This window comes from Tachysurus vachellii, chromosome 5, assembly GCF_030014155.1.
Source record: "Tachysurus vachellii isolate PV-2020 chromosome 5, HZAU_Pvac_v1, whole genome shotgun sequence".
NCBI classification, from domain to species: Eukaryota; Metazoa; Chordata; class Actinopteri; order Siluriformes; family Bagridae; genus Tachysurus; species Tachysurus vachellii.
The window spans coordinates 9044581-9056505 of NC_083464.1; the positions used below are offsets into that span (position 1 = coordinate 9044581).

At 34.9% G+C, this 11925-nt stretch overlaps 1 protein-coding gene across 6 annotated transcripts in view; it reads right to left on the minus strand.

Annotated features, from left to right (window-relative positions):
• Nucleotides 1–11439, minus strand: part of LOC132845572 (piezo-type mechanosensitive ion channel component 2) — a 126362-nt gene extending 114923 nt beyond the window's left edge. For 4 of the 6 annotated variants that reach the window (XM_060869644.1, XM_060869643.1, XM_060869641.1 and 1 more), the window contains exon 1: nucleotides 10803–11439. In XM_060869644.1, the coding sequence (XP_060725627.1) occupies nucleotides 10803–10866 (64 nt within the window). In that variant the 5' untranslated portion in view covers nucleotides 10867–11439. The remainder of the gene's footprint in view (nucleotides 1–10802) is intronic. The other 2 variants (XM_060869640.1, XM_060869645.1) reach the window with 2 other exon arrangements.
• Nucleotides 11440–11925: the final 486 nt, after the last annotated feature.

Below are 11925 nucleotides of genomic sequence, written 5' to 3' on the forward strand. Positions count from 1 at the left end.
ATCATACTTTCCAAATATATTACCATCTCCTTTATTATATCAATAATCAAACTGAAACATCAAACTAAGCCCCAAATCAATTGTTCTATTAAGTTATGAAGAAGCATGAAACGCAAAACAATGTCAAACATGCTTACCTGAAAATATCCATATATTTTAAACTGAATTATTTGGTTAGCTGGCTTCGAACGCTCCAACATTCCTGATGTAGACTTTCATAACCAAGCTAAATAAGGTGCTGTTGACTTTGAAATAATACCAAAGATGACTAAATATGTCCAAAAATTATTTTAAAAATACCAAACTTTTATACAGGAGCTAAATATTAATGTTAAACATAAATGTGTCAGTTCACTGATGCTGGGGTATTTATAGGAGGTTGGGAGGCAGGAATGTTGTATGCGTGTGTGTGTGCGTGTGTGTGTGCGTGTGTGTGTGTATGTGTGTGCAGTTCCTCACAGTTTCTTTTTCTAAATAATCGCCGTGTATCATTCTATAATTCTGTCTTTACACTTTCAACTTAGCCCAAATTAGAATTAGTCACAAGTGATGATCATCAATAAGACTCATGACTCATGCAAGGCGTTAGTATATAAAACATTCAAGATCAGGATGTAGAACAAACCGTATTAATACAGCAGAAACCAGCAGCTTTTAATGCACTTACAAGTCAATAAAATATTAGTATGAGTTTAATATGAGTTTTTGGTGCTGTTCAATTTCAGTCAAGGATCGAAAGTAGCACGACTTTCACCTTCCAGGTTTATGTCTTATTAATTTTAAGAAAGGGGAGAAAAAACAGACTGGCAAAGGAACTGTTTGTTAATAACTGCTGTAAGATAACTGATTCAATTCAGTTCAATTCAATTTATATGTATAAAACTTCTAACATTTCACATTGTCTCAAAGCAACTTTACAAACCTATAGAAACAGAATAAAACATTTAAAAGTTTAAAATTAAGGTACTATATATCTCAAACATTTATCCCTAATGAGCAAGCCTGAAGTGACGGTCATGAGTAAAAACTCCCTCAGATGATATGAGAAACCAGACTCAGAAAAGAACCCATCCTCATTGGTGTTATAAGCAACCAATTAAGAAACTAATTAAGCAACCAAGAGCTCCTGAGGAACTAACTGGTCAGCAATATCGCTGAGCTCATTATAGACTTAACATTAATTCCTTTCTGCCGAAGTCTTCAAATGTTCCCTGATGAAAACCTGAGCACAAAGCTGACCGAAGTAACAGTAGTTCAAAGATGGCATGATAGTCTCCAAGTGGTTCTATCCACAGTGATCCCCTGAGTCATGCAGATCTATCCCCAGAGTGCAACATCGGGCGACAAGATTCCAACCAGGGGGGAATGAGCACTAACTTTTTTTTATAGACGTTCAACATTGAAGTTGCTATAAACAGATAAAAATAGAAATAAAAAAATCTTCAATAGATTTAAAATGGAAGCGATTAATGTGTGATATAAGAGGAATAAAACATATCAACCCACTGCTGCTCATTTTCCTTTAACAGCACAGCCCACTGTGTTTATTCCTTAACTGCTGTCTTAAATTTAACAAAGTGTTTGTCATCTTTAAATCTATTCTTTTTCTATTCAAAGTAACAAGATGCCATGCTTTTATCCTACAGGATGTGTTGTAAGACGAATTTCCAGCTGACATGAAAGGACTAAAACACACGCCATATCCCTTTATATAGGGAAATGATCATGTTACCACATGTAAATGAATTAGTTTCCAATTACAGCATGTCCGAAAGTGTTTATTCTTCTTAAACATGAGCCAATGTAAAAAAAAAATTATTTAATTTATAGTTATTTTAATGTTGTTGGAATATAAACAAAGCAAGTTCTCATTTCTACCGCTTATCCGAGCTACCTCGGGTCACGGGGAGCCTGTGCCTATCTCAGGCGTCATCGGGCATCAAGGCAGGATACACCCTGGACGGAGTGCCAACCCATCGCAGGGCACACACACACACTCTCATTCACTCACGCACTCACACACTATGGACAATTTTCCAGAGATGCCAATCAACCTACCATGCATGTCTTTGGACCGGGGGAGGAAACCGGAGTACCCGGAGGAAACCCCCGAGGCACGGGGAGAACATGCAAACTCCACACACACAAGGCGGAGGCGGGAATCAAACCCCCAACCCTGGAGGTGTGAGGCGAACGTGCTAACCACTAAGCCACCGTGCCCCCCCAAAGCAAGTTAGTTACTGTTATTTAACATCCATTGTTTAAAGAGCTCACATAATAAAATGCCACGATATCAAAAAATATAATTTATGTGTATTGTGCATTAATAAATATTACAGGTGTGATTTGAATCACAGCCAGAGCTTCTGATCTAGAAAATGAACCAACCCGTTTGGGAATAGAGAATTCAACATGACTGGGGTATAACTGTACTTCATTTCCAGCGTCATATTATTCTCTGACATGCTTATTCACGTCACTCAATTACAGCATGCGCAGTGAAAATAAATCTGTCCATGTATTTACAATAACTATTTAAATAACCTCCTGCCATACTTACAGTACTGATACTGAATAATGTTAACATGGCTACAACAAGCACTTCAAAAAAAGTCACTCATTTTAGTCCATACTGCAACAGCTCTGTATTATTAAGCTTCAGAGACTTCTCATCACTTAACACATCTCACAAACACACAGAACAGAGGACAGCTTCAACACACACACACACACACACATACTGCAAAATCACAGCCAGCAGTAACAACCTGCTGCCAACATCTGCTCTTGTCTGGCTTCATTTACACATAGATGAGAATGTGTAGAGATTTTTTCAGAAGTATAAATAAATCTATGAGTCTGTTGGCGTTCTTAAGGAGACACATGCATTATTAAGAAAACATTCTAATGTAGATGATAGTTATGTCTGGAATAAAACACTTGGGGGTGTGCTGTTATTGATACTTTTTCTATAGCATGTCATGATGTGTTTTATTCTCGTTATACAACAGGAATTTGGCAATGATTACAACTTTATGGTAAGTAAATTATAATGTCTAGGACTTAGGTACTTTTAATGATGTAGAACAGACATGAAAGAAGTTAGCACCAGTTATTACTTGCATTAACGAGATACAAGCAGTTGATTCCCTCACCACCCTGTCTGTTAACCCTACTAAAAAAACAGAATTGTTGTGTCCATATTCAGAATTGAATTTCTTTGTCATGTCACATGTGAAGTTCATAGCTCATATGGAAGTAGACAAACAGGGCTATAAGGAATTTTGTATTTTTTTATGCCTAGCCTGCTAGGGGCTAAATTATAATTTTTTTCACACAAATGTTTATGTCTATAAAGAAATCCCATTTCTGATCTCTGTGATGCAGTACAGTTATTGTGCAGTAAGTGCAGTTATTGTTATAAGTAACTAAAATCTGAAGGCGTTATCTTTAACCACTAAAATGTTGTCTACGTTTATCCAACAGAGAGAAAAAAACATCTCACACTGAAATTCAGAAGTGTCCTGGCTGATTTTATATCAAATCAAATCAAATTTTATTTGTCACATACACATACATACAGAGTACGACATGCAGTGAAATGCTTTTTGCATCTGTCCGGTATTCAAACATAAGTAATGCAATTAGGGATAAAAAATAAAACCAAAATGAGGTAGATAAATAAAAAACTGATAAACTATATAAAACTATATAAAATATGAAAATATAAAAATATATGTGAAAAATAATGTATATAAATATATACATATATAAATATACATAAATGAGTATCAGACTTAAGAAATAATTATTAAAAAATAATTTAAAAAAATAATAATTTGTTTGTTTATATGGATTGAGAATGTTCAAAAAGAAGATTTCCATTCTACAAGTGAAGTGGAACGCTGATGTACTGGTAGAAAGAGTTAATAAGACAAAAACTTTGCTAATGTTAGCAAGAAAGTCACCTGTTCTTTACATTTGGTAGACACCCTTATCCAGAGCTAGTTACATTTATACAGCTGAGCAATTGAGGGGATAAGTGGCTGCTTCGTGACCCTGCGAGTCAAACTCATGACTTTCCAATCAGTAGTCCAACACCTTAACCACTAGGCTACCACATCCCAACCACAACCTGTTCTGAAGACTTTCCTGTGGTGGAAAACCTACTGAACATTCAAAGCACTGACAACCAAATCTACCAAGCTCTCAGAATTAATACCTACTTAAATAAGTACTAATGATGAGTTATGGCATGTACTTATCACCAACTAATGAAGAGCTTACCTTAACTATGATGTCCGTCTTATGATTTCATGTGTGAATACCGACCACCATAATACATGTTAGGAAATGTTTGTTAGTTAATGTATTAATTAAGATGTAGGGCTAAACAAAATCAAACAAACTCTGTAAGAAAGAATAGTAATTAAATGTGCATGATTTCATAATTTTTATATAATTTGCATCCAAATATCGCTGGACGGTGCTGGATTACTTTCATGATTTACGCTGATCCTCCTTCAAACTCACATTGCGATTAAGGTTAGCTTTTTTTTTCTAATTAGTTCATATTTAAGTATTCATTAGTGCAGCATGATTATTCATGTGGAGTTATTGTAAAGTGAGATCCATTTTTCTATGTTAAATAATATTTTTTATCATAAATATCAAAAATATTTTAAAATATTAAAACAATATTTTTTTTAATCAATCTATTATAAGTTTAATTAGATTATGTCTACCATCCCTCAAATAGGTGAAAGATGATAATAATATATTGTAAGATAATTGCCAATAATAAAGACCTGTGGTTTGGATTACAGCCAGCACTAGTGTCAGAGACGCTGTTATAGAAAATTAATCAACACCATCTGACTAATTAGAAGCAACACTTCAACAACCCTGGTATAAACGTGTTTAACATTTAAACGATATGTTGTTTGTTAATTGTTACAAAAATATTAGCTGAGTAATATTGTTAACAACAGAAAACTGGTCAGATCATTTCACTGAGATCCTTAACATCAACGTTTGCAAGTCTTAGATTTTGGCACAAACCAGTGAAATGATTCATTTTGATCAAAAGAATGTGTGGAACAAATGAAAGAGTCGTTTTATCTTCGTTTGCTTGTTTTAATATGTAGCAAGGATAGTAACTGTGGTATGCGGCATTACACTCACAATACGTTGCTTTTGGCTATATTTCTATATTGTGCATCTCTAAACTGATATACTAGATCTGTATTCATGTGCAAGTTTAAGCACCAAACCCAATACAATTTTTTTTTTTTTTTTTTTTTTTTAAAAAACATCTGTAATCAATTTCGGTAACAATGGCAGAACTTGCAGTTTCACCAACTGCAACCTATTTTCCTGTCTCCAATATGAGCACTCGATGGTAAATACAGCTAGCGTGTTCCTTGTAGCCGCTATTTAATTGCTGTGTTGAGAAAAAAAAGATTTAGTGGGGCAGTACGAGCACACACAAAAGGTGCTTTCAGGTGACCGAATGTATTTCAGAGCCTGAACTGTCAGATTACAGACAGGAAACTATTAAGATAAAAATTGAATGAATAGTGCTACTATGAGCCGAGAGAAGAAAAAGCAACACCGAGAAGGAAGACATGGGTGATCAGGATCTGATTTATGCCAAATATGCTTTGCATTGTGCTCTTTTAAGAGACTCTGGACTTATCATAACTGTCCCCTAAAGTGAACTGTTTTAAAAACCAAGGATTTATTTATTAAGGCTTTACATAATAAAGTAAAGGATTATTACTAAGACTGACTCCTGAAACAAAACACTGGAACAGATTATACTTGATATGCAACGATTGAATAGTTTGTCACAAACCTGGGCTTTGTGCAATAGTTTTCCCAGTGGGTCGCAAAATGCTTTCGAACTGTCTTACAAATCACTGAATGTTTTCTCGCATGCTGTGAACATCCTGACTAATCACAGCTGCTCCACATCAACGTGTGGGTTTGATGAATCATGACTTTTACATGATCCGAACACAAAAAAAATAAAAAATTTAGGTCAGTATAATGGAAACCAATCTTACATCATAACCATTCCATATGCTTTTAATATACATATATATTCTATGGCCTACCGTGAGAGAACAATTGTATTCAATGTCATAAACACTTTTGTAGATAATTGCAGGCCCTCCTCACATATAGCTCAAAAAAAATAATAAAATAAAATAAATTACGTGCTCTCTGCTTGCATGTGCCTCTTAATCACTACTTAAACACACTGTGAATGGCAGAAAACTCTGTGAAAATCCTACAACTGATGCAGACTTTATACTCAAATGATTCTAGCTGGAGTTCACTGAGAAACTTTACAGACAGACTTTTATCCTGAGGGTCTGTTTGCTCAGACAGAACGAACCTCTGCGTAGTCTGTGCCTGTGCTGCAATTTAATGAGACACAGCCATTATCAACAAGTTAAGACTCTCTAGTTGACGAATTACACATGACTGTATGGTTTGCATATGGATCAGGGATATAAAAATTCATTTATTTTTGTGTGTGGTACTTTTTTACTTATTTTTGATGCAGTTTAGTCGGTTGAATATTTATTAGTCAGTTCCTTTCCCAAATTCTCTTTTCCAGAAAAAATGTACATGAGGGCATGAAGTCAGATGACATCTAACTTTAGTAAAGGTCATGTGAGAAGTGTAACTGTGACTCTATATGGTCAGACTGTTAATCAAGTGGAGACTAATGACTACAAATTATATTTACCATTTCTGGCATTTAGCAGACACTTTTATCTAGGGTGACTTACGATTTATTTCAGTTTCACAACTGAGCAATTGAGGGTTAAGGGCCTTGCTCAGGGGCCCAGCAGTGGCAGTTTGGTGGACCTGTGATACGAACTCATGACCTTCTGGTCAGTAATCCAGCACCTTAACCACTAGGCTACCACATCCCCCCTGACTGAACATTACTGACTGATTTTTTTTTTATATAGAATAAGTTTAATTCTATTTAAAGCAGGAACATATTTACAAAGGTTAAAAGAACTAAGCTTAATCTGTTCTTGAATATTAGCTGTTTTTTGATGTTTAATCAGATCCTAGACACATCTTACCCCAGCACTACTAATGATCATGGCTCTAAAATAAAAACTGGCTAACTATTTCATTTTATTTCTGTTATTCCATTACTACTATGGATTGTTTATAGGTACAACAGTAAGAAAAAGAAGTCTGCGATGCCAGTGCATTCTGGGAGTTTTTATCCCAGTACTTTTTTCCTACAGGGTTGGGTTGTTTGAGATGAAACAATTCGGTCTTATACAAAATATATCCTTTATATAGCTGTTAAACAAATTTCCAAAAGGCCACCAAGACAGGTCAAACATCTCTGTGCTCGAATTTTCCCTCAACTGCACTTTTAATAACACAATACTGCATGTGATCTGGCTATGGCATTTATACCTGATTCAAGAATGAAATAGAAAACAGCAAATAAAATAAAATAAAATAATACATCATTTTGTCTCTCTATAAAAAAGTGAACGTATTTACTATTCACTGTGCAAACAGTCCATCACTCGGTCAATGTGCAACCCTCGACTTATAAACCGACTCTTTGTAATGTTTACAATCTCAATATACAGGCTGAAACAGAGTAAACAAAAAGTTTGTTCAAAGTGAAAAGTTTAACAAGATACTTCAGTAGTAGAAAAAAGGAGACTTGTCCAGGTTTTCAGCCCACACAAGAATAAAAGACTGAGAAACTAACATATTTAAGGAAATGCTCATGCAGTTTAAACAGTCATGGTTATAGGTTTAAACTGATTGCGCTGATGTTTCTAGTGCTGAAATAAAAAAAAACTAAAAAAACTGAGGGGTGTCAGTCAGCTGAAGGCTGACAAAATTAGCAAGTAGAAATCCTTGGCACAAGGTAATTTAGGAATGAAGCATTAATAATAAATCTACATGTAATTAGTAACAAATTACAGTTCAAAATTATGACTACTGGTGAGACAATCTCCCTAAATTTGACTTATAAACGTCTTAAAACAGGTGAATAAACTTCCAAAAGTGAAACTTAAGTGAACATATCTATATTTGACCAATATCAGGTCTTCCAGACTCTCTTAGTAAACTCTTTTATCTGCCCTGACCCAGCTACCAGCAGAGATAAACAGTCATTGTGGCTATTGTAAATGAGGCTTTCCAGGGCGTTTGGCTTGCGGGAAACTTTGGACTTCAACTCTCAACTGTAGGAGGTTTAAAAAGCCCAGGCCTGGCGTGTGTCTGCAAAAACAAGACTTTTTGATTAAAAACTCATGAGGCATGCACTGCAGATGTCAAGGGGACAGTTGGCAGTATCTGGGTGGAGAAAAGCACAGCTTCTTCTGTTGCCAAGTGATTTGCAAACCGTGCATTCAAACAATGAAGAGTGTGAATAAAAAGCCATTGTATTTGACAGTATGCTGATACAGAACAGTTACAGATCATGACACGGATGGTCGCTTCAACCCCAAACTCTGTTTTGAAATTAGTCAAGCAATATAATTCTGATAGTACTGTTTACACGGATGACTGTTTATGTAGACATTGCACAAGCTAAACTATAAAGATACAGTTTTTTTTAAATTACACTGTGTTCACTATTGCCATTTAAAAAGTGTGGTGTACAATGTAATTAGTTTTTTTATTTAAGTACTACTTCATCATCCTCTTTTTGATAAGAAATGCTTTATTTAAGGCAAATGCAGTTCATTGGTGAAGTAATTACTGCGAGACTAAATTTGTCCTGTATGTGCCTAATGAAAGTAATCCTGTGCAGACTTATTCCCAATAAAAGAAAAGATTTTTTCAGTTTGTTTACACATACATATTTCCTATTTCAAATATTTTCATTCTAAAGGATTTGACTTGAATCTATTTCTTGATGTTTAACTATAAAATAGCAGTGTACACTAGAATATATTTTAACACAAAGGAAGGTTTTCTGGTTTTGGGAAATTACAAGGTCACTAAATTAAAACTGACCAAAAGCCTGCTGTGGCACACATGTACAAGCTTTTGTGACTCATTAGTCGGGAAAAAGTCTGAAAGAGTCTTTGTCTCTTCAGCAGCAGCTCTGTGACAATGACAACGAAGCTAAAAGACTGTAACTCAAGCTTTTGCTCCAAATTCATTACTTATACTATGAGGCAAATTGTACATATCATATTTACAACTTCCATTACTTCCAGACAAACTGTACACCACTGTGTGTGTTTGTGAGCTTCAACATCCTGTGTTTTTTTCAGGTTTATGTGTTGTAAGGATGCAGAATAGGAAACAGGTACACATGGAATTTTTATAGCCCAATAATAGGAGCTCCCTGGGCTATATTAAACAAACCATGTTGCTGTCTGGATGAAGAAGATTACAGTGTGAGAGGAACAGTTGTGGCAATGCACCAAGTGAGCACACAAAGTAAACATGTCACTGTGCTGGAAAAGTGTCTCATGTCTCTGTTAAAGGCTCACTACATCTCATCCGGCACACATGCTGACCCAAAATCTGGTTAAAGTCCTCCACCGGTCTCAGCGGATAGAAAGCAAACATTCAACTGAGGCCGTGTCTGCCCATATCACACGAGAAGACTTCCAGATCAGAAAGCATACAAAAGAGAAAAGGCCATTTGTTTGATGCTGGTTCTAATAAATAAAATGCCAGCTGACTTTAGCAGTGTAGCGAATAAAGTGAATATATACTGTCCAGTAAACTAACTTACAGCATTGTTGAAAACAAAAAAATCTAAAGATGCAATGAAATGCATATTCATGCTTGTATAAGGCACAGCAGTGTTTAGGTTCCTCGTTATGAATATATTTTAGGAGACGCATTTACTTCATATTAAATAGCTGTACAATTAAAATTATTAAATCCCATAAATCACAAATTCATACAGTATTACACTTCAGACACATGCTCAACTATTTTACAGTGTAATAAAATCTATAATTATATTACATTACAATTAATTTTATCCATATTAGTGATAATTGGAACACATATTTAAGCCAGATAGACATTGATAATCATAAACAACAACAACAACAACGACAACAATAATATAGGGTTTTCATTATTAATATTATTAATAATAATAATAATATTATTATTATTATTATTATTATTATTATTATTATTAGTAGTAGTAGTAGTAGTAGTATCATTGCAAAGAAAGTTTGGCCAACACCTTGTTCACAACACACATGTTCAATTAAATTTTAGTTTTAAAAATTAAGATTTTAAGTTGAAAAAAAATATATATTATACACGCTACTCCTTCAATTCAGGGTGGGATTGAAAAGGTGCTATTTTATGCTGCGAGAATAATGTTTTCTCAGCTATTCATCTACTTAAATATATTTAAGACTTTCAACCATTTTTTACAAAAAAACTGAATAAAATGAAGCTGGAGGAAGCTGTCTAGACTAGACGATACTAGACTTGTACATGTTTTGGTGTTTTATAGACTTAAAAGGAGCTGATCTTTCTAAAATAAATAAATAAATAAAAACATTAATATCAAATGGATGGAAGCTTCACCAAGGTGAAGGACAGACACTGATGTATTATAATTGAGGATGGTGGCATGAATCCTGCTTTTTCTTTTATTTAAAAAAATAAATAAAAAGTCTGCTCTTTGTGAAGCGTTTTGTTCAAACCCAAAACTAATTATGCTCTAATTATATTATTACTCTTTAAATCTTTAAAACAGTGGTGCGGTTTGATGAACAGTTACACATAATTCATTGTAAGTAGAAAATTACCTGCAGCAAGGCAGACTGGCAAAAGCAGTCTGAAGATGAGTCCGCATACCATTTGAGAGGCCATATCTTCCTCACCTTCACAGTCATCCAATTGCCTACAGCTTTGCAGTTTTTCTATTAAACTCCTAGGGGTTTACAGTCAGAGCTCATGTCCAGTCGTCGAGCACAAGGCAGGAGGGCATCATCCTGTTCTCGCTCCACCACATTCACTCCAGTGCTGTAACTTTACTGAATCCTCATGAAGAAAGTTTTCTGTCTGATCTCAGATCTTCTGCACCACAGATCCAAATCCTCCTACACATCTGCAGCACACACTCTGAATCTGTTTAATATCTGAAATGCCATAGTGGAAGAGCCAACACCAACTCCCAGTTTCTCCTCATTACCTGTTGACAGGAGAAGTCATAGTTTCAGGTCCGAAAGTAAACAGCGGTGATCTTCAGTAACTTCAGTCCCTGAACATCTGGAATGACACAAAGTCACAGACTCAATCTTCAACATGGAAAAAATAAAAACACCCGGGTACTTTGTTTTAGCGTTTTCCGGAATAACACGCACTTTTAAGTGAGTCTCCTTTGAGAAGGAGCTGTAGACAAAATCCCTCTGAAATTCAACGAGCTCATCAATGAAAAGCAAAACGGGATCAGCACGTGATTGACAGGCGGCTCAGCCAAATAAAAACGAGGACAAACACAGTAGCACCGCCCTCTCTTTTCAATGAGCTGAAAGAAGAAAACAGTGTATCACTAAATAGGCGTGTCTCAGAGTAGTTAGTTACTTAGGCTATTAATTATTATTATTATTATTATTATTATTATTATTATTAGACATGCTTTTTAAAAATTTACAGCTTGGCATGGAGTTTTTTTGTTTGTTTTTTTAAGAAATAATAGAACATAGCTGTTGTTTTTGCACAATAAGGCTAAACTTACCATATTCCTAATCCTCTTAAGACCAAATTCATTAAAATCACCCTGACCCTAAAATGAGCACTAAATTCGGAGGCTAATTATGGGCTCCCCATATTTATTTATTTATTTATTTATTTATTTATTTAATTCCCTTCTTTTGAGTCATCACAAAAAAAGGCATCCATAAGTAAGTAAATAAATAAATATCTAAA